Source organism: Podarcis raffonei, chromosome 6 (genome assembly GCF_027172205.1).
Source record: "Podarcis raffonei isolate rPodRaf1 chromosome 6, rPodRaf1.pri, whole genome shotgun sequence".
Classification (NCBI taxonomy): Eukaryota; Metazoa; Chordata; class Lepidosauria; order Squamata; family Lacertidae; genus Podarcis; species Podarcis raffonei.
The window spans coordinates 33720661-33745236 of NC_070607.1; the positions used below are offsets into that span (position 1 = coordinate 33720661).

The following is a 24576-nucleotide window of genomic DNA, read 5'->3' on the forward strand; positions in this document are numbered from 1 at the left end:
TCCAAGGACAAAGCTTCAAAAGAAGCAAACTTTATTTACAAGCACATAGTGAACAACTTTAAATCTGTAAACCGTACAAGCTACCCAGACTGTTTCTAATACTTATGACTTTCACAGCACAGACTTTTCTCAGCACTTGAGAACCACTCCAAAAGAATCATTGCTCTAGTCACATGGCAATAAGTTTAAATGAGGCACTGCATCTTACATTCATTCATTCTGTATCAATACATAGAAGAAAACAAATATACATACATTTTTAAAAAACCATTAACCACAAAGAAAAAAATCTACATAACATTTATTCACATGACAAAATAATGCTTTTTTTTTTTTTGCTAGTCAAGCATTTCCACAATTGTATGGTTGAACATCAGTCTGCTGTCATTGAAGCAAACTTCTTGCCCAGAAGGATGAAAAACTGAAGGAAGTTATTAAATGCCGACATTGTGACCTGTACAATAAAATGTGCAATTTTACATTTGACTCACCAAGCTATTTTAGTGGCACCACAGAGAGTGATAGCATTGATTTGGTATTAAGGCCCTATTGTAATCTATCAAAAAATAAAGCCTAGTGTGTCCGAGGGCCTGTGATAGAAGTGCTAATGACCCCTTCATATGACAATTCAATGGGTGTTTTTTTACAAAATGCTATTTTCTCCACCTTCTATTAACCCTGTCACTCCATCTTTACTACGCCTGCACAACCTGTAGGAGTCACCAAGGCAGGTGTCTAACCAGAGCAAATACAACCCACCAGCATTCAGAGATAAAAGGTGATTAAAGCTCCTGGTCACATCCAAACACTGCCTGTTTGGATACAAAAACAGGAAGTCACCTGACAAGGACACAATAAATGGTGGGTGGGCTCCATTTGATATTACAAGTCTTAAATTGTTTGGCCCTAAGCTCTGCAAAACTCTGTTTCGTTTGTCTAGTGTAGTCTATAAGCCTTTTGCAGGATGCTATTTCTGTACAGCGCTGTGCAAGGTTCAAGAGCAGGAGGAGTAATAGCAATAGCAGCAGTAGCATCAAGTGGTACTATTTCAGGCATATTTTCTTTTTCTTTTACAAAAAAAGAGAGAGAAGCTATGACAGGCCTGGCTTCTGACCTCTGTAAGAATACCCACAAATGTTTCTGAGTATTCTACTCACAAATTACTTTTGCTTGCAGACAAATGGTGGGGAAGATTTAACATCTCTGCTTTACCCATCACTACTCTTTTTCCATTAAAAAACAAACCAACCTGTGAAAGCATATACAAGGCAGGAAAAATCTTAGGCACTTAGTTGCCTGAGATCCTAGGAATGTTATATGGGGCTTGAAATATTTATGCAGTACTGCATGGGCCTGGTATCTTAAACAATATGATACTAGATCTCAGAAATTTAAGGCTGATTATTAAGCAGACAGGTTATTACATTCTTAATAAAAGCTTTCCCAAGTCTCTGTAAAATATTTTGCTTATGGAATGGAAACCACACTCCCTTCATCCTATCTAGTTTCTCTTCCAACCTCTTGCTGAAACATTGGCTATTCAAAGCATTTGGCAAGCTCAGTATCCTCTGCACCACTATTTTCTTTTAAATTCAATCTACATAATTCTGTGCTACAATTATTATTATTTTAGCTCAACCCAAGTGTGTTGCAATTCTCATATTTGTATCAACCACTTTTTGTTTTTTTTAAGAAACAGCAACCCACACCTGAATATTGCTACATACTTGATTCTGACCTCAGTTTGAATGATCAAAATTAACATTTGGCACATATGTCACAAGTGGTGTGTTTTTTAATATGTAAATGCATTTTTGAAGTTTCACCATACTTAACAAGTGGTTTTCATAATCACATGGTTATAATTGAAAGGTAAATGTGCTGTAATATCTGGTGAATTATTAGCCTTTAACGTAGCAGGGTAGATTTCCTGGATTGTAACAGTTAAATAAGTGCATTGACTCTTGTAGGTTTGTTTCTAGCTCCTTTTATCTGTGGACTTCTTTTTTTAAGTTGTGAGAAGTTCAGCTTGCAAGGTCTTGAGTCCCTTCCCCAAAAAACTGACCTTCTACAATGCATGCTTTTCAGATTTGAGTGCTACATTTTCAAGAAAATGTGGAACAGTTATACTTGCAAGGCAAGGTGCATCTTCAAAGTTACGCTTAACAAACAAATTCATTGCCACTTTCAACAGTAAGGCGTTTGTTTGCTTTTCTTTTTCCTAAGAACATTGAACAATATTCTTTCATTCAAAAGTATTTCCAAAGCTGCCAGCATCATCTTATATGCTTAACGTTCTGTTTTTAACAGAACATATATGCTTTTCTGTTATGTTATAGAGTCACAAGTCTTCAGCCCCAGGTTTGATGGGCCGGTCACATAAATAGCAGTCTTTGGAAGGTAACCAGCAGCTCCATATTGTTACATTTCCAGAAATGGACCAGCTTTCCTGTTTTGAAGAGGTGAAAAAACCCCAGCCCATTCACACTGTACCAATTTTTGAGCAGCTTAACTACCATTACCCATTCATTTCATCGTTCTACATGCTTCATTTTATTGCACTGCTGAACTGAGTAGCTGCTGATTCGTTTTCTTGGAACTGCTTGGTGAATCAGAAACTGCAGCAACTTTCAAAGAATTTTTAATGGAGCTAAGTTCCCATGTATGCAAGTTAATAAAATGCACACCACAAAATCTCCTGGCAATCTTGTAGAGTTTTTTAAGAACAGCTTTTCTCAGGAGAATGTATACCCATGGATCTAAAATTTGATTCCACGTTGCCATTCGGAGAGCGAATAGGATTGTTTCACAGGATTCCTGGGAATGATTTTCATTTATTCCAATATTGGCCATGGTCACCTGCAAAAGGAAATAAATTCTATTAGATATCAGAACACATCATCTAATATAGCCATATTAATCATCTTTCATTCTAAAGACTTTGTTATAATTTGCTTTCAGAATAATGAAAACTGCTGAATATTTGAAAACTAATGAGTTAGGTGGAATACAAACAGGTCGAAACAAAATAAATAAACTCACTAGATCTTCCTGGAAGTTAGTGGAGGAATGGAAAAGCATGATGTTAAAGGAGTGAATGATCACAGACCAATGAATTTTGATGCAAACAGAAATAGGCCAGAGAATTAGGCAGAATGGGAGAAGGTTGGCTGGGTACTGACAACAGAGAAATGACCAAGCTGTGTGCTAGCATAAACAGCTTTCCCAGTTTCCCCAAACCTGCTTTTCTCCAAACCTGCATCTACTAGGTACCTTCTTTGACCCACCTAAAATTCGCTAACTCCTTTGATTTCTGCATGCTTTCTTAGTGGAGCATTTCCCATTTTATTTACTCAAAATTCCATGCTACAAACCTCATTTTACCAATTAGTACTTAATCTTGCAAAACCTAATTACTCTTACTAAGAGTTAAAATTGGTATACAATTCAAAAATGATATCATTTGAAATGATATCCTGAACAGATATTGCCAGCGTAATATAGGAGTGGCTAGGCATTCCATTCTATGTATAACCATCTGTGTACATGAGAATCTGTTACATCCTAATATGGCTCCAGATGAAGATTTGTAATTTGAGATGTCACATAAAGAAGCAGAAGCTGATTTATTTATTGCATAAAGATTTATAACCTTCCCGTGAACCACTTAACTCCTTGTTTATTCAACTAATCTTAAAATTCATCTGTTTCCATTAAAGTGAGGAATCTTATGTGTTCAACCATTTAGAATTAATTGGAATTCAATATATCATGTTTAATGCTTCTCTTGGACATGGGTTCAGGTATGTTCTGGTTATCTTAAAAAGCAACATGTTTTTGCCCTGAAATCCAAGAATTTTAAATTAAAATTACATCAGTAATAATAGTCTCTTTTAATTGAATCACATTTCCATTCCATGAGTGCTGAAGAAAATAGATTTGTACTAATTTGCATCCTATGATTATTAGAAAAGGCATATTAATATATGCCGTAAATGGCCTCAGCCCAGTATACCTGAAAGAGCGTCTCCACCCCCATCGTTCTGCCCAGACGCTGAGGTCCAGCACTGAGGGCCTTCTGGCAGTTCCCTCATTGCAAGAAGCAAAGCTACAGGGAACCAGGCAGAGGGCCTTCTCAGTAGTGGTGCCTGCCCTGTGGAATGCCCTCCCATCAGATGTCAAAGAGATAAACAACTACCTAACATTTAGAAGACATCTGAAGGCAGCCCTGTTCAGGGAAGTTTTTAATGTGTGACATTTTAATATATTTTTAATCTTTTTTGGAAGCCACCTAGAGTGGCTGGGGAAACCCAGCCAGATGGGCGGGGTACAAATAATAAATTATTATTATTATTATTATTATTATTATTATTATTATTATTAGCTCTTCTCAAATGATGAGCTCCATTGCCATGGTTTTATCTGGCAACAATTGTGGGTAGTGCCAAGTTGCCACATTAAATTCCCCTCAGTGACACCTACATTGGATGTTCTGTGTTTGTCACCGAGCACAGACGTCCCAAGACACCTATCAATTCCAGGGGACCTTGCCATGGTGCCAGGTGTTGATGCCACATCTTTCAAAAAAATAAATTAGTTGCTGAGGACCAATGCATTTAAGTGGGAACAGAAAATGGGTTGATGTACTATTACTACAATCAATAAATTCATAGCATTAGAAAGTAATTCCCAAAGTAAATTACAAAAGCGATGATTTTTTTCCTAGCCATTGACAAATGCAAAACTCTCTTAAATCAACTCTTCTCATGTGGTGAAGCCATTTAATATTCTCTTCTATCAATGTAAGAATGTTCAAGAAAGTGCTTAGAGAGAAAGGAAAACAAGGCTATGTTTGCAAAGTCCCCCATCAGCAATATATTTTCCCATAACCAATGCCTGCAGTGGCACAAAAAGATAATGAGTCAGAACACATTTATAGTTCATGGCTGAGTAACTCAAATCCTTGGAACACAATGAAGTGATGTAGAGATCTATCCAGGTGGGTTTCAAAAGAATAAGGAGATGGGATTCAAATTAAAATCCATATAACTATTTGAAAATTGAAAGCCTGCTTTGGATAACCTTTCTGGGCACTTAAATTAGCCCAATCCATCTAGAATCCCATTAATCATGATTAGCTTATTCCATTAGTTTTAAAAGCAGCTCATCATGACTAACTTCAGCTACAGTCCATGCAGAACAGTTAGATTAGCCACACACCAGCTTTGATCACATCAGATCAAAATCAGTTTGAAAAAAGACAAACAGATAAACACAGGCTATTGGCTTTGAAATCCCATTACTTCTACTAAATGCAACGAAATAGCAGGACCGTTAGAGTTAAGAGTTATAATTTCATTAGGGTATAACTGCTTAAATCATTGAAGCATTGCATCTGAGAAAAATATTTATGTTTAGTCTTAGGCAATAAGGACTGATTGAGACCAAGGGAAAATAGCTGGCAAATCTGTGTGCAAGTTTCATCAAGATGCTAGCACAGTGAATCAGTTTGACGTGATGGCTCTGAGCTGACTGCCAGATTTGTGAGAGTGCAAAGTTGAGATTTCCAAAAAGACTGCAAGGCAAACTACAAATCATTCCTTAGAGTATGCACACGTCTATGGCCACATCCTGTTTAGTCATGAAAGTTCAGAAGTCAGTGCATAAAACACCCCTGAATGTGTTGCCCCATACTTGAGAGTAGCTTTGAATAGGCATCACATCCAAACCATGATTTTTCTCTGTGCAATGAATCCATATGCATGTTCTTATAGATCAGCTCCTGTTTTCTGGCACTGCCATACAGATAGTATATTATTATCTAAGTCCACTCCTGCCAGCTGTGACACTCTGTGTCTGGGAGCATTTTTTCTGGATGGAGAGACTATCGTCTGGGGGCGGGGATCATTGGCTTTATAAGCTTTGACCAGGCCCCTAAATTGCCTCTTTGGGACATTTGTCTTACCCAACCCATCCTCTTTTTTAATATAGGATAACCAGTGCTTTATTTTCAGCCAGAACCTCTCAGGTGGGCGCCATTGCCATTCTAAGAGAACAAAGGAGGTGTTCATTGTGAGTTCCAGCACCTCTTTTTCTAGAAAAATAGCACTGAAGATAGCCAGTGACTTTGTAGCTGAGTAGGAGTGTTTTGCAACCTTCCACAGGTAAGCAGGTTTTTTCACCTAGTCTGTATTGGGTTCAGAGGTGGTTGGTTTTTAGGTTGAATAATAATAATAATAATAATAATAATAATAATAATAATAATAATAATAATAATAATAATAATAATATTTTAATCCAACCTATCTAAGTTTCTCCAGCCACTCTGGGTGGCTTACAGCGTATATAAAAACATAATAAAACATCAAACATTTAAAAACAGATTCCCGCCTGAGTGTGGGAGGGGGCGGGGGGGGTGTGTGGAATCTTCAGAGAACACTATAACAAAGCCTGGAAGCCTCTAATTAACCAGGAAGATTAATTACAAAAAAGCACAACTGGAACAGTAAAGCAAAATCCGACTACCCTCGTCTTCATAATTTAAAGTAATTTTGGTGAGCACATGAACAAACGAACAAAATAATCTGGAAGCGCTCAACCTGGGAGGAAAAGCTAACAAGAGATAAGAGTCCTTACAGCCCTCTCGGCAAATAGCTAATTTGCAATACCCAGAACTAAGGCTACAACATTGTCTGAAACTGGACTTCTCGTTTCCCACTATCCCAAATATAGATCCTCCAAATATTCATAGATGGGAATAAGTCATGTGTCTTCCCACCAGAGGCATGCCTTAGTGCAACAAATACAACACAACTCATATAAACAGCATGTTACTCATGTTTCTTCCATTCAGTTTTTACTTCCTAGTGCAGGGAGAGCTAACCTGCAATGGCAAGAAATTATAGTAATAATATATTTCTACTGGTAAACTTTCAGTTGCATATAGGCCAGCTGTAGCATGCTGGTAAATTTATAACTGGGAAGTGCAAAAAATGTGCAATTTTATTTATTCCTCATGCAGGCACTCGCAGTAAAATCAACTATTTTGCTCCATTGGCTATCTAAAATTACTGGTGGGAATATAGTTAGCATTTTAATTGTTTCATTAAAAATAGCTTAATTTAACATTTCTACTCTCTGAGGAGAAATAGTATAAAATATTCAATTTACATTCTTTCAGATTGCACAAGCTGGTGAAAGAAAGTTTGGTCTAGGGGAAAAAATTAAACCTACTCAGACAACATCTTAACCTTCATTTCAGAGACTGAGAAATCCCATGAGCCAGGGGATCAATTCTTTGGCACTAGTGGAATATCTATGCCCATCAGGTAACACTTATTTAGAGTGCAATCCTACTAAGCAGAGCAACAAACTAGCAGAACAAAAATTATGGCAGTGGGGTTGAGCTCAGGATCCAATGAATCCCAGCCCAGCTCAGCCACTCCCCACACCCAGAATGTGTTGTGTTAGGTCTTTCCGCTGACTGGCACCATCAGGCATCCCAGCAGCAGCATTTCTGCCCACCCACATGTTCAGTGAACATAATGTAGGTGGGTGTGGTGTTTTGCATCAGTAGAATAATGCCAACTTCACTTTGCAGACAGGGCCCAGCAAGGCTGGGCAAAGGGACACCTCCAAATCCAGCACAGAGGGATTTGAACCACACCCTTAGGATACCAGCTAAAGTTAAGCACATTTAAATCTCATAGGTTTCAGTGGGATATATTGGGTGATGTCCAACTAAATTCTACTCACAGCAGATCTATTGAAAATAATGAACTAAGTTAGGTCCATAAATTTCAATTAAGCCCATGAATTCCCAAGTATTCTTCATTGCAGAATTTTATTCTACCCAAAAAACAAAATTTTGGAAGGAAATTGCATATAAATAGGACTATAAAGGTCATTAGTCCACAACTGTTGGAGCTGTCTACCTATCCACAGTCATTTGTAGTTTAAGAAGAGAAGGAGGGGTGAATTAATAAGTCACCTGATTTACAATTATTACTAGTCCAAAGCCATCAGATATTGACAAGCCAGGACCATACAAAAAATAAAATAATGTTCCATAACTAATGCTAAATTATCCTTTATTAAGAATTGTAAAGAAATTCTCCTTCTGTCAGGAAATGTATTCCAAGTACAGTTTATCTTCACTTTCCAATGAGACTAGGAATTATTAATAACAACAAATGGGACCATTTCTCTTTTTCTAAAAAGTTGGGAAGAAACAAGGCGTGAAAAAGTAATAAGAGAACATGAGCGATAGTAATCTTTGAAAACCACAAGTAGAAAGTGTCAGACCCTGCAGAGTTTTGACATAAAAGATTCCCTCTTTTGGTCAGAAATAAAGTTCACTTCCTAATAGGTAGCACATAATTAGGATTTTGTTAGAAATATTAATCTAAACCACATAGTAGAAATGATAGTAGTAATTACTTTTGGGGTTTTCTCATCTCAAATTAATGGGTTTTTCCCTTTTTAAAAATAGGTCCTCTGACAAAAGAGCAATGTTGAATAGTTGAATAAGATCTTTCCTCAAATGCATTCTTTTCCATTCCACCACCATATTATTCTGTCTCTCTCTCTTTCTCTCTCTGCAATCCCAACTAAATAACTGCTGATGCACAAGAGCTCTTGGGACACTTCAAAATAACAAAGTAAGAAAAGACTTGTAATGAGAAGGTTTCTTCTTCTTCTTCTGATTATATTTTCTACACAGAATTCAAAAGAAATAGAAATCTCCATTACTTGTGACTTTGGGGCATTTTCATTCTCTTAACTTTGTTATTGGAATATCTCCCATGAAAAAACACCAAAACACTAAAGTATTAGTCAACGAGCTCTCCAGTCTTCCTACAAATGGAGGTATTAGTTCCCCCAAAAAATGAGTCAGATGGAACCATATTGTGAAATAAAACTGCTTTTAAGAGATCAGTGGGAAAGAGAAATAAAATAGGAACAGGGCTGTTTAGATAACAAAACAGTACTATTATAAACATTATGGAATTCTGCATGTGACATTTCAAAATAACACAAGAAAATAAATCAGCTCACATATGAAATCTGGAAGAGAACCTTTCAGAATTACAACATGGCAAGATATGAAATCCAGTTCCAAGCGCTAAGCCACCAAACACATGCACAAATCCCAATTAATGGACCTCTTTGAGTGGGTATGTCACTACATTTCCTTCAACTGATGGCCAGCAGTGATTGGAGGGTGGTTTACATGGACAAATAAAACAATCCCATAACTGGAAATGAATCAACATAAAATATACCTAACACACATTTACTGGGGAGACCTTCTGATTTCAACAAAACATCCAAATAAGACTTGCTTAGGACCTCTACTTTAAATGAATGCTTCAGCTGAAACCCCATTTTACTCTTATCCTTTCACAGATAGCATATTAAAAACAAATGTCATTCCCAATGACTTCACAGTCAAAAGAAAGAATACCGAAATATTAAATAAGAGTAACAACATTTGACAATTAGCTCATATAACATTGTTTGGAAATTCATTTCTGTTTTGTTTTAAAACCTAGACGCGCGGATTTGAAGTTGCCAGACAAGATGATGGTACACAAAGCATTTTTAAAAAATATCTTAGCCGGAAGACATCTGTTTGGAGTTCATTGAACTTTGCTTTTAATTTGAAAATCATAATGAATGTCTAACACCCTTGTAGTTAAGGAGAAAGTATTGGAAACATCACTGCTGTGCTCCTTCTAATCAGCAGGAGACTACTGCTAGGTACATTTTCAATTCTGCTATGCACCCCAATAAGCTGGCCAGCGGCAGAAGACCCCAAAAGTAAGCAAATTGAGACTTTCAGCTTGAAATCTTGATTCCCCTTTCAAAAAAAAAAGTTTTATCAGCATTAGCATTATTGTCACATTAGCATGTCAACATTAACAGAAAAGCAAAAACAAATGTAGAACCCAGATCTTTCTGACTTGTCTAATATTGTAATGTGCAAGCTTCACCAGGTTCTATTTCTTATCATTGGAGATTACATTTGTTATAGACGTTAGTTTGATTCAATAACCTTCATTGTACAAAACCACCAACCAATGTGTGCTAAAAGAAAGATTGCAATCCTGCTTAGCCTTACAGCACCCATTCTCCCAGGGTAGGAAAAAGGCTATGTTCATGAGTTCAATCCATGTGTGTCATGTTGTCAAGAAAAGGTACCTATATAAGGAAGGTGAGAGAAAATAAGTAGAACAAACCAGGTTCCAAGGGGGTAAAAAAGAATGTATCATTTAATACAAGTCCCTTTTGTGTATCAACAGACTCAGGGTTGCCAAAGAGGTTCCTGTTCCTTTTAAGTGCTTTGGTTAATGGTACAATTCCTTTTTATAGATAGCTCTTAAGTAACCCTATTTCTATCTAAGCTTGGTAAACTCTGTGAAGCCTGAAGAACTGCTGTCTGTCAATGTTAACAGCACTGAGCTAGTGCTAGCATCCTGTGTTCCTATGTGAAGCTTCTAAGGGTTTGTCTACACCTGGGTTTACTGTGTGTTTGTGTTTCCCTTTTAAGTAGTGTCGTCCACGTGGCACACACACACACACACCATGCTCAAACAACTCCTATCAAGCTGTAAATTCAACTTTCCCAATCCAGGGATAATCCTATAACTTCTGAAAAATATGGCCCCAAACCAATCCACTTAAGACAGCAGGTGCATGGACTGCTTTTTAATGAGTGGATCAAGCACTACTAATTTCACTACCCCCCTTTCCATACACACTACATCCCACCAACTGTGCTGATGCTTATTTCCAATGAGCTCCACATACATGTTAAAAAAGTGCAATACAGGAAAACTGAATAATGGTTATTTCTGCAGATCTCCCTGCACCTAGACTCAGTAACTGTATCGGCTACTTTGCTCATGAACCCATCAAGAGAAGTCAGCAAATCCCACCCTAGGTGGAGCAACTTGCAAAGCAGCTGCATACTTAGAAGTAGCAAAGAACCTAAACGAACCTTGTTACTCAAGCAATTTGCATATCACCAAAATATTCCTGCATGCAGTTATACCCGTAGAGAAAACTAACAATAGTGCATGGTTGGAATTGTAAAAAGACTTAGAGGACATTCTTTCCTCTTGGGCTCCTTTGTTCTTGCTTCCTAAACACTGAATTATTTGCCTCTCACCAATTCTATTTTCCTGACAGAAGATTATTTGAAGTTATGGTGTGTTATCATCCGGCACAAAAGTTCCTATTTCTGATATGGTCTAGTCTCCTTCGGTACAGTAATGCTGAATTCTCAATAACTTTTGACAGTGTTTTTATTTTCATTGTCTACACACACCTCATTACTCTCCAACTAAAGCTAAAGTAATTCAGCAATGGGAAATGGTGTGGTGCCTTTTGAGTGGTTTGAAATAAAGCAAATGTGACTCACAATTCAAGATAATAACTTTCAAAAGAAAAATACAAATAGGATCACAATCCTCTGTAGTTTTATGCAGGTGTGTGTGAGTCTGCATTCACAAGTATTACCACTCACTTCTGTGAAAATAATTATGGGCATAAATCTAGATTATCATTTTCATGTGCTCAAAATAAGGCTGTCATAGCCATCCATGGAGGATACAGACTATGGATTTCAAACTGCTTAAAATGCAAATTTGTCATTAATAGGTTTAATCCCCTTTGAAATCAATATGATGAAGCCAGTTGAAGTGATTTGTAGTTTGTAGCTGCAGTTTGTAGCGATAAGTAAGTAAAGACAACAGCTGCCACCATAGCCCAAATGTTAAGCATTCTAGCATCAAATAGAAAGCTGCTTAGGTACATGCATTACTAAAGTCCATCACCATCACAATAAATTGAACTGAAATTAAGAACCAGTTTACACAATAAGCCTTGCAGACTGAAGAGTCATCATCACCATGACTCCATGCACAGTAAACATAATTTGTTAATTGTGAATACATGAGGACAGGCCTTGAAAAATAACCAGCCCAATTTCATAGCAAGGCAGATCTGCCAGTTCTTCTAATTTAAAATATATACAGAAAGGACTATCTGCAGAACGTAATATGTGAACAGCTTCCAAAAGAAAAACTGCAACTGCTTAAGCTGTTCACAATTCCACAACTTCTAGCACCATAGGTCACTGAAATTTGGTTCATAGCTCTCTTGGTTCTCTTTGACCCTGGAGAATCAAATGGTTAGGGTGATTTCGTACTTGGGTTGGAAGAATCCCATGCCTGTCGTGACCCTAAGCAGTTGTGGCACTGAGAAGCTTTTGCAGCTGCTCAGGAAATGAAGGGGACTGGCAAGCAGCTTCAGCATACAGATCAACACTGCAGCAATGCTGGGGATTGATGTGAGGGCTATTTAACCTCTGCCCTCCAGTTCAGCAGACCGCTCATCCTGCCACCCAACAGACAGTGCTTGCTTTTGCTGGTCACCTTTTGTGGAACCAAGCAGGCTTTTCTTTGCTCATCAGCTGATTGGCTGAGCTGGTGGGCTTCTTTTTATCTACTCTGTACTGATGTGGTGGGTGTACTTAGTGGCGAGCGGGGGGAGTCATTAAATAAGTTAATTGGCCACACTGGCAGGTAGATGCAGGAAATTATGATCTAGTTAAGGTTTGGTGAGCACTCTTAGGCACCATTACAGAGGAAGGCTGTAGTCTCAAGAACCACATTCAGAGCTGTGGGACCTGCTGCCATGGTTATGGAGCACATTTGTGTAAACCTGTAATCCATGCTTGGAGTTGAAGGACCTCACCTGAAAGGGGGGAGGCAATAGAGGAAGAACTACCCTTGGCCTAGGCAAGGTTTTGTTATTAGTTAGACCCCACATCTTGGTTTCTCTGCCTACATCTATTTTCAGTTTAATATATGAACAAACATAGCCCAGTTCATTTAAACTTTTTGAGTCTTGCCTCTTTGGTTGTGACACACAGGGAACTAAAATATTATGGTAATTTCTTTTGGGAAAGGAAGAATGCAGTTGCCAGTTGCCTTCACTTTTGGGGTGAGTAGAAGGGAAAGATAAACGATACTGAACTGTATACAACAAGTTTCATAGATTTCAGCTCATTTACTTGGAAGTCCAGTTAAATTTAATAGAAGCTTTTAAAGCTGAGTGCCAATTATGTATGGCAGACAGTCAGAGTATTGGACGCATCCATTCTGTAGAGGTTCCAGATTCCCTCTTGGGCCCATTGTATTTCAATTTAACAGTGTCATAAATTTTAATCTCCAGCTTGTCTTTTTAAAGCAAGGTGTTTTTCCAGATTCCTCAATCTATAGCATCCCACTTAAGTCTGTCTAAAACAGTTTGACACAGTAAATATAATGTAATTATTAATTCTTACCCTAAATATTTGTACAGTGGTACCTCGGGTTAAGTACTTAATTCGTTACGGAGGTCCATACTTAACCTGAAACTGTTCTTAACCTGAAGCACCACTTTAGCTAATGGGGCCTCCTGCTGCCGCCGCACCGCCAGAGCACGATTTCTGTTCTCATCCTGAAGCAAAGTTCTTAACCCGAGGTAATATTTCTGGGTTAGCGGAGTCTGTAACCTGAAGTGTATGTAACCTGAAGCGTATGTAACCTGAGGTACCACTGTAATCTTTGTATCTCTCTTTATAAAATCGAATAAAACTTTTTTTTTTAAAAAAAGAAACAAGTCCATTAAATTAGGCTAGCTGCTTTATTTTCGTATAACCTGTGTGATATATTAGCTATTCTCATTTTGCGTATAAAAGAAGGCACAGAAGCCTTACTCAAAGCCAGTGTGTAAGAAGTTGCTTGAACAGACTCCATCCTATTATGCTAAATTGCACTTTTTTAAAAAAAAGTCTCATATAATGGCAAAAATCTAATCCTTAAGACTATCTACTGTCTTTTTTTAGAATCAGTTCAGAAAAATTGGAATCAGCTCAAGAAAAAAAGAGACAAAGAAGAGGTGACTAGTGCATATTAACTCAGACCATAGCATTCCAGGAGAAATACGCATAGCTAAATGAAAAACAGGCTTCTATTACATCACATTCGTTGTTTTGTTCCCAGCCTTAGCTTCATTTTTGATCTCTTGTTGAATGTACACTGTAATTAATGAAATGTTTCTGCTTTAAACTATAATAAGAGGGGGCCTTTTCATATCAGTTTAATTTTTGCATCCGTGTCGATCCTGCTTATATCATTCCCAAGTCAGGTACACAACATGAATATTTGTAAGTTAGATTTGACTTTGGTTGTCTTGCTCTTGCTGACACTCCAGCACTGTAAAGCACAGCTAAATGTGATATGAATTAGTAAAAACTTAATTTCTGCAACAACCAGGAAGCACTAAAGTATTGGAATTATTTTGCAAATTTCACACATATAAAAAAAAGAGTATAATGCAACCTATATCTGTCCATCACTCACATGTATACAAAGAAAAAGTACATGAAGGCACTCTATAAATACCGGTAAACATTGTAATCAGACCCATTATGCATTCTCATACCATTCTTCTTTAGTCATAGTGATATGTATTACCAAACTATTCACACAACTTTAACTTACTGCATTGCTACAATATCAGTCTTTATGTTTTCATGCATTCCGCAGCTGCTTTTGTTTCTTGGATCCCTTTAAATACAGTATTTTCATCTGAAAAAAATATTGCTGATCTGATGCTAGTCTACCCAATGATGCAGCCCTATAACCAAGTTGTTGAATTTAATGTGCACTGACTGTTTCTGTTGTACCTATGTTTTCCTTCTGCCAAAAACCTCAGCGGTAATAAATAAAGCAGACATGCAATCCACAGACTTGTGCAGCTGTTTGACATTTAGTCTTTAACACCCTTTTGAGACATTGCCTGCTTTGAGAGAACACACTGCAGTGGGATGAGACTGTGGCAGCAGAACCCACACCCGACCTATATTCATTTGAAGTTCGTAGTACAGCCTCTTGTAATACAACTGAAAAATCAAGGTGAAGCCTAACACAAGTACAGCTGCATGGTGATGGCTTCTCCCACTATTCAAATGAGCATGAGTAGGTTTGGCCAGAGACAATGTGTGCAATCCCATTCCATTCCCCTGAACCCCATTATACATGTTTACTCACCATAGACACCGTAAGTTAGGGTTGCCATATGTCTGGAATTTCGCAGACATACCCGGAATATTGCAGTCGGAAGAAGTGTCCAGGCATAAACCAGCAAAAATGTATGGGGAAATCTGGAAATCTGTACATATGGCAATCCATGTCGGCAATGTCGTTTTTGATACTTTTCCTTTAAAATAGCTCAAAATCATCAATTTCTTGCGATTTTGCCAAAATAGATCAACAACTTTTGTATCCTGATTTTCACTTTTTGAAATATGGCAACCCTACCATAAGAGGGAAAGGACATTATCAAAGATCCTAAGGCAGGCATAGGCAAACTCCGGCCCTCCAGATGTTTTGAGACTACAATTCCCATCATCCCTGACCACTGCTCCTGTTAGTTAGGGATGATGGGAATTGTAGTTCCAAAACATCTGGAGGGCCAGAGTTTGCTTATGCCTGTCCTAAGCCATTGCACAAACTGATCTCGAAGACATATATAGCAAATGCAATCTAGTCAAAGAAGAACTTTTACACCAAATACAATGGGATCTAAAAATCGTTAATTTGGGCTAGATTGGGTTCATAGTGAAAACTGTATGGTATTTACAAATACAAAGACCTGCGTTCCACTAGGACTATGCTACTGAAAACAATAATGTGAGTTCTAATATCAGGAGCATCCATTTCTGTTGTCCATTATGCATTTTCATAAAACGTGTGGCTAAAAATGAGAAACACCATACATTAAACATGCATTTTAAAAACTGGCAAAATAATTAACCTCTTACCAGGAATGGACTCCAGCAAATGCAAGAGACACACATTATAGCCAAGAGCTGAATGATCATTTCAAAATGGTGAGATCTGCCTTGTCTATGTTGACTTTTAAATTTGACTCTTAGAAGTGTAATCCCTGTGACAGCATTGCACAAAAATGAAATACCAAGGGCCAGTAAACCCAAGCATGAAAAAAGTAAGAGGTAAAATCTGTCTTCCCAGTCTTCAATGTGCTCAGTTTTATAGAAACACCAGGTCCTTGATGCCTGGATTTGATAAGGTCTTAGCTGAAGTATAGGCAGTAAAGCTATGAAAATGGCAAAGAGACATACCATAGTCAACATAATCTTTACATGTTTAGAAGTCATTTTTGTTGAATGAAATATCGGCTTGGTGACTCCAATGCAGCGTTCAACAGCCATCACACTGCCCAGAAAAAGGGGACATAGTCCAAAGAACACCATACAGATGCCAAAAACGCTGCAGAGAACATTTGACTGGTTAAATCGAATCCAGTCTTTGTCAGAGGCATATACAAATACTGCAATGGTTCCGTTGATGAGGTGGCCCAACAGGTCTGTGATAACCAAGCCACTAGCAAAAAGCAAAAAAGATGCTTTTGATTTCTGTCTGAACCTCTGGTACGCCTTCATGAGAATTGCTATTGCAAGGCTGTTGGATAAAATCCCCACTGTCATGAAGATGACGGAAAAAAACACAGAGATCTTCTTTTCCGTGGGACAGGTAGTATTGGAGAATACACCAGTTCCAAGCAACGCTGATGGTTTTGAACTGTTCATTGTTAGAAAGGCAAGCTCAGCATTCAAAACATATCAGGAAAACACCAGGCATCTGTAAGACATTAAATTTTAAAAAAAGAAAACTATTTAAAATGTAGGAAATGGCAATATATTGCTCAACTCAGCTGACATACACTGCAGAAACTCCAACATTTATATAATAGTCATTGCATCTGCACAACTCTTTTGAGGTGTGATGTGGCATAGTATTTAGAGCAGCTAACTAACTAATTATGGCTGCAAGCCCATGATGCATACTTACCTTGAAGTAAATCCCACTGTTCAGACAGTTGGGGGCTGGAGGATACACAGAAAAGGAAAGTCAAATTGTATTCACTAGCCCAGTCCTCTACACGTTCACTTGGTCATTTGCAGTGGAGCCTGTGCATAATTTGGAATTACATGGGTCACACATATGGAGTATTATATACCTTTAGGTGTTCATGCATAGATAGGCCCTAGTGCCAACGAAACAGTGGAAAAAAGACAGGACAGAGCAAGGGTGGAGGCAGCAACTGAGACACATGTAAACAAAGCATGTGTCACATTTGAAATCTTGAAACCAAAGTTGAGAAATACTTAAGTAGGAACAGAATTTACTACTAAAGGGCATTTCTTTTTCCCCAAAAGTATACAGCAATATATCTGAAAGCTCTCATCTTTCAACAAAATAATTTAGTCCATATAAGTAAGCCTCCATGAGCTATTCTTCTGCAGTGGGATTTCCACGCCTTGAAAATGAGTACCTAGTTTCTGTATCTTCCATTCTGTTTTTGCCAACCATTCTTTCTGATATTCAAGCTGTGGTTGATGTTGCTTGTGTGGCCAAAAGGGCCCTATCCACATACACAATAAAGAAGTACTCAAAGTTTGATAATCATCATCGTTGTCATCTTCATCCTCTCTAAGGTAAAAATCTATAGGTGGAACTTCCTAAAACCAATTCACTGATAACCAAGTGTGGACAGTGACCATGAAATGCTTACTTTTGGAAGGGAAAACAAAAAACCAGATGCAGGTGGAATAGAGTGGAGTGGCTAGGATCCTGGACAGCAGCAGTCCACCCTGCTGCAACATTTTGTTGCAGGTCCCACTTGCATGCTATCTAATGTAAATTTTATTTTCCCCAATATTCACATTTCACTAATGCAGAGAGTCTGATTATACAAGTAAACCTTTAGCTTGCTTTAAAAAGAAAAAACAAAAAACTATCCTGAACCTAATCTGTGCCATTTTTAATAAAAAAGCAACTCACAAAACACTATTTAAATGAGCAATCATGTAATAGAAGTCAAAATCGAAAACATATTATGTTTAACTGTCTCGTTGTGAATACATCTGCCTGATGGCTTTGTCTCACAAGATTGGTCACACATCAGTCAGGCACAAATGAGAAGTTTCGTGGCTGGAATTTGTTTCCAGTCTTGGGAATCCTCCCAAATTTGGAAAGTGGCAGGGAGGCCAATAGGAGTCTTTGCTGTATGACTCTGAATGCAAAGGAAGATATATGAGGTTTATAACTGTGAGCTTAGCTGAACTAGCAGTAGTTTTTGAGGGAAGCGGGGAAGTGGGCAAAACACTGCTGCCTTTGGGATTCTGATGCAAAATCAGTAGCTGAATGATTTTATTTACTTTTACTATGACCTGTTCACCTTTGTAAATAAAATAAGTAATACAAAGATAACCTAAGTCTACAGTGTTCTCATTCATCTAGGCAAAACTAAACTCTGTAGCATTATCCTTGGACTTACTACTAGTCAGTGAAGTGCTTGGCAATATTATCATACTTAGACTTTGGGTTGAATCCCCAACCCACAAGACACTACCTGTTGGAGGAAGCAGGGAGGTCGTGTTCCAGTTCCTCCTCCTCTTCGCATCCCCTGCAATTCCCAAAATCTGTTCCAAAAGTTTGGGGGCACGGTGGGAAATGATGAGCAGAGCTGCAGGTGGAAAGTTGCCAAAATTGACATAAATCTCTCCTTCATCCACCAGGAGCTTGAGCATCCTTTTCAATGAACAGAAGAAGCCCTTGCACTCAAAGGGCAAGTCTGGATCCATCCCTGCATAACCATGTTTGCAAGCTTATGTCATGTTAAGTAAATCATAAGGGTTTGAAAATGTAAATTGAAAACAATCTGAAATACTTTAAAGGTGGGATACAATTCTTCTATATAATTAGAAGAATTTCACCACACTTTTCATCTTGCAAAAAATTACCATGAGCCTCAAAACTATACTTGAATTATTCATAGTGATGGTTGAACCCAGCTTATATTATGACTAAATGGGATCAACAGTTAATGTGTGTTCAACAAGACTGTGTCTTCATGGATATTAGCTGGATGATACTTTTTTTAAAAAAAAATCTATTATTAGTTGGCAGAAATCAGTATTTGGGAAACTTTGGGCTGCTCATGCTGCTCAAACACCTACATATATTGAGAACATAGAGACAGGGGAAATAGAATAAAAAACAATTTTCATATAAATAATGGTGTGCTGATATATTGGAGTGACCAAATCAATGCATTCTACTGCATTTGTAGTACACATCTTGAATAGCCAAGGGTTCCTTGAAGAATCAGCGTATGTGAGCATGTTCTGCTTTGATTGATTGGCTCCCAATCATGTATTTCTTGTTTATATTTATATGTATGATCTCTCAGGGTATAAAACTAGGACTTAATCTTACCTTAAACAATACATTGAAATACTATCATACATCTGCTGAGGCATAAGGGGATTGTTTAATACATGCAGTAAAGTCGCAGGTCTAAATAATTCAGCTAATCTAGGAGCTGAAACTAGACCATAATGGCGACCCTATTGGGCTGAGTAAAAGTTTGGCAATACTGAACACATTTTTTATTGAATCTTTCAGAATAATTCACATTGTCCAAAACTCCTAACAATTAATTAACCTGCTTACCCATGGCAAAAACATATACGACATATCCATTGAGTAGAGGTATTCTATTCAACAGGTTTCCTGTGGATGCAACTGAACAAAATGTGCCATGCTGTCTCTCCCACCACACAGATCAATCAATGAGTCTTGTGGCACCTTAAAGACTAACATATTTATTATGGCATAAGTTGTTGTGGACCTAAGCCCACTTCATCAGATGCACGATGTGGGCTTAAGTCCATGAAAGCTTATGCTACAATAAGTTTGTTTGTCTTTTGCAGCAAAACATTCAATGAGCCTTGGGGCACCTTAAAGGTTAACACAACATCTGGAGACACTTAACATGGTTTATGCAGTGCTTAGTGACATCCTACACATGAGGGTGTGAACAAATGAGAGAATATATATGATTTGTGTTTATGCATGTGCATTACCTTTCCAGTAGACTACATAACATACATACAGTTGTATTTACACAGTCCCTTCATAGGATGCTCTTAGAGCCTCCATTCACCAAATGACCATGCAAGAGGTATCATACGATATTGTTACACATCACCCCAATCTCCACGAGTGGTGTGAGATTCCAGGGGTTGCAGGCACACTTTATCCAGGGTCTGTGTTTCCTTTTGGACTATGGGGCACAGTGGAGACTGTGGGCTCTTTATGATATATGGTTTATTTACACATATATACAACCTGAGTTTAGAAGGAGGGAGTGCAGAGCATTCATATTCTAGGAGGGTCTCTTGCTTCCCCCATAAGCACAGCAGGCTTGGGTCCAAGAACAGGGAAATCAGCCATGCTCTCTCTCTCTTTGTTAAAGCCTGTCCTTGTCAGTCCACATGGTGCTCTTTGCCCTCCTTCCTCCTCCTTGTTGCAGCTATCAGACTGAAAGGATTTCTCCCCAGCCTACATCAAGCAAACTGAAATCCTAAAACCTCTCTTTTCTCTGCTCACTAACACAAAGCTGAAGAAATGTTTCCACCCCTCTTTGGCAGAGAGTAACTGCTTTGTTAATCACCCATTATCTTCCTTCTGTTTTACATGATGGCTCTACTGCCAAGTTATTTCCTGATCAGAAAAGCAAACTCATTTAGCCTGTCTTTTAGCACTGCTAAATCAAACATCTGGCACCTTCTCTTGTTAAATTCTAACATTTACTAGATCTAGGGGGCATGGGTGCCTTGCACTAACAAACTCTGGCACCCAATACCTATAACATTATACACTGCCTTGGGAGATGAAGGGGATTAGAACACTGTCACAGCAACCATTCCCACAGGAAAAGAATTTGCTTAAAAAAGAAGCCATCCACCACAACACCCTGCTCCTCATTCATCAATAAAACTTCTGGGAAACTGAGGTAAAAGCACAGTAGACCAAATTTATCTCCTAGAGCCTATTTAGGGGTGTGAATAGGTACTGCAAAATATACATTTTCAAAAGCATATATAAATGCAGGAGAAACACCATGCTTTACAGTTGTAGGAAAACGGAGAGAATGGTGCCAAATTTATTTACTTTTTTATTTACAAAACTTGCTTCTCAAATTCCCCTTGAGGTAACTGTACTATATGGAATATACTTGATTGATTGATTGATTTTTTTAAAAAATGAAATCAGCGGTAAGATATACACATATATCAATTTTAGTATTTACTGTAATTTTTTTAAAAAATACACAATGAAAACACAGAAACCCCATGCTAATGCTAGATGAGCATTGTCGTGCATTTCTCCAAACAAGGGTAAGTGACCCAGGAGAAACTCATTGATGAGTTGACTGGCCATTTGCACAATCACTCCTTCCTCATTTCGCAGCCTACATATTCAATGCACTCCCTGATAATTCCTTGCAAAATACAGCAATATTATTCAACTTTCTGAATTTTAAGCTATAAATTGCTGGTGAAGAGCTGATACTATCTATATTTAAATAATAAGATCAATCAGCTGAGTAGATTCTGACTAATTAGCTCCCCTTCTGGGCCATAATGATTACAATATACATGATTCCGCTTTGATTAGGTCAGTTTAAGAGTAGGACTTCCAGGAGATAATCACTATAATATGCAAGCCTCAACATGCTTTGATTAGGAGTGCAACGTCAATGGAAATTATATAATTCAGGTGCAAGTTTGCCAATTCAGTAGTGGGAGAGTTCTGATACAAATACACTTAGTACTAAGCATTTATTTCTCTCCAGGAACATATCAGGCACTGTCCTGAATGCAGTGGTGCGCTTCCTAGCACAGAGAACTTACAGCCCACACTTGACTGATAAGGAGAGGAAAAAAATGTTTTGTTTCTAGCATTTCAACTTATGGGGGAGCATAAGTTGAAGTATGCAAGCATGCAACCTTAAACAATTAAAGGCAAGTAAAGCAGCAACATAAAAATAGTCATTATGCAGGGATTGCTTCTGTATAAAACATATCACTTGTAAAGTCTGTGGATGAGTTACATAGGTTACCTTTCTTGAAATGTAGGTTGTTACTCATTTGATCTGGCTATGTAGGAGCTTCAAAAGCTTCTCCTATTATCATTTTCAAAGACACCCTTTGTTTTGTGTCATTTGCCGTACACATACACAATCAGGTTGCAAGACACCCATTAATTTAAGAAGCTCCAAGGTATGCCATTCAACAGACATTCTTATTTCTGGACACAGCACCACTGAATTGCACATAACCAGTGTTTTAAAGAAAAAAGAAAAAGGAAAGTGCCAGTACTCACCATGAAGTTGTTACATTGAGTGCCACACTTTTAACATTTGCGGGGGGTGGGGAAATGTGCCGGTACTGCATACCCTTGAATGTCCCCAGAAAAAAAATCACTGCACATAACATATGCTAGCAATATTCTTAGCAATATTCTAAGCTGCTATTCCACCAACCAGACAGGTTACCTAGAAGGTATGCACTAATCTCAGCCAAACTGATGTGGCCAGAAAAGAGCAATCATGTGAAAGTTTTCTCATAAGCAAATCCCAATGTAATCAATGGAGCTTACTCCCAGGTAAGGGGGCTCAGGATTGCAGCCTCAAGAAAGAAATCTGATGCGGATGAATGGATGACATGCTCCAGTACCAATTCAATTTACAGGACTCAGAATATTTCAAAAACTAATACATACCACAAGATAATAGGTGTAACTGGAGGCTAAAGCGATGGGCAGTTACTGATGAGGGAGTGAAGGATCAATAGGAATCATTTAGTATGGAGAGGGGAAAGGGAGGATAAGAAGAAAGGGGAAAGAAGGAAAGGGGGGCATAATTCTGAGGAGATGGGGGAAATGATTAAGGAATTCGGAAACCACTAGCTGAATCGTATTGCGGCAATCCTTTGGTTGTGTCGTGCTAAGAAAGGTGTAACTATACAAAAGTTATGGAGAACTTGGGGGAAAGGGTAAGTAATGGAGAAGTGAGATGAACAGTGGGGAAGGAATAGGGCTGATGAGAAAGCGATTAACCATGGAAAGGTCATGATGTTGAGAAACGTAGGACGTTATTGAAGAACAGATGGCAATAAGTTATGGGGAAAGGAAGCTGGAGGGGGCAGAGAGAAATTAACTGGGTTTGTGGGTGGGAAATGGGGACGAGAAACAGAAGAAGTGACGAACACTAATGTGCAGAGACAGTGTTCTGCATCTCTCACAAAGCAGCCCTACAGGAGCCTTTACCGAGCAGGACCATTGATCCATCTAGTGTTGCCTGCACTGACTGGCAAGCTCTCCATGCATGCAAAGCAGATCACAGAATGGCAGAGCTGGAAAGGACCCCGAGGGTCATCCAGCCCAGCCTTCTGCAATGCAGGGATCCTGTCCGCAGCTGTCCCAGGGCGCGTTCGCTCTGCCACTGAGCTAACTCTCAGCACCACTGGAGCTTAGTCTCAAATAAGAGGCTGCAATCCGGTGGCCACCTCCATTCATCCGGGAGTTTTTAAATTCACACGCGCGCTCGTGCAAAGTTGAGCGTCATAGAACCGTCGCGTTGGAAGGGTCCCCGAGGATCATCCAGCCCAACCCCCCTGCAATGCAGGAACACGCAGCTGCCCCACACCAGGATGGAACTGGCCACCTCGGCATTCTCAGCGCCCGCCTCTAACCGAGGGAGCTACCCGGGCTGCAGTCAAGCCAGGCTGGGTCCCGCCACCTATGAGCAAGAGGAGCCAAGCCGTGTGCTCACCTGCAGCCCTCAAAGACCGGGGCGGGAAGCCTCCCCTTAAACTTAACACACTGACTCGGGAACAAGCCCCCCAAGGAACACGGGAGACTTCCGAATAACACGGGTAGAACTCCTTCCCGACGGTGGGCTTCTTCGCGCCCGGACCACTCGGCTGCTGCCGCCCTTGAAACCGAAGTTTGCCGGGCTCGGGAAGGCTGTTTACCTCAGCTCCTTCCTCCGCTCCCGTCCGCCGTGTCTCGCCTGGTCCGTTCATGGCAGCCGCCGCCGCCCCCAGGCTGCTTCGCCAGCTGCTTCCCGCTCGTCCCGCGAAGCGGGCGGACTGAGGCGGCAGCTCCGGCTGCCTTGACCCCTAGGCTCGCCCACATTCCCGCCCCTTTCGGCGGGCGCGAGCGTCACGCTTGTTGTCGGCTCGCTCCCGCGCGCCCTCGACGAGCCCTCCAACTCTCCTGTGAGGCGGGGGAGAGTTCTCTCCGCTGTCTCTTTTCCAGTCAGGCAGGCGCTGCCAGAGGCCAAGCAACATACACCTGGAGGGAAGGAGCGGGCCAGGGAGACGAGAGAGACAGTTTTTCCACCACACAAGTGACAATAAACAGACCCACTCCCCGCGCTTTCCAAAGATTTAACGAGATGAGCTTCGATCTCCGCGGAAGGGCGCAGATGTGCTTCCCTTGGAAGCGCTTTAACCCCAAATATCCTCAGAGCTGAGGAGCGGATTGTTCCCTCGGTCTGGCACTCGCTCTGAGGTTTCCATATAAAAATGCTTAGCCCCTGACATCTTCACGAGGCTAAGCTACGTCAAGCCACGAGGGATGA

General features: G+C 39.4%; 1 protein-coding gene across 1 annotated transcript; it reads right to left on the bottom strand.

Moving 5' to 3' along the window:
- On the bottom strand, positions 1–24382 carry PTGFR (prostaglandin F receptor). Its single transcript, XM_053391965.1, has 3 exons — positions 23966–24382; positions 15878–16718; positions 1–2859 (listed from the first exon to the last, which is right to left on the bottom strand). The coding sequence occupies exons 2-3, from the start codon at positions 16664–16666 to the stop codon at positions 2554–2556; spliced, it is 1095 nt and encodes a 364-aa protein (XP_053247940.1). The 5' UTR covers positions 16667–16718; positions 23966–24382; the 3' UTR covers positions 1–2553.
- Between the last annotated feature and the right edge of the window lie 194 nt (positions 24383–24576).

What these genes read in the sequence shown, in the direction of transcription:
- PTGFR (XM_053391965.1), bottom strand. Translation starts at nt 16,666, where the DNA reads ATGAACAGTTCAAAACCATCAGCGTTGCTTGGAACTGGTGTATTCTCC. An exon ending in TTTGCTGGAGTCCATTCCTG is followed by an intron (nt 2,860 to 15,877) that starts GTAAGAGGTTAA and finishes TTCCTTTTGCAG; the next exon opens with GTGACCATGGCCAATATTGG.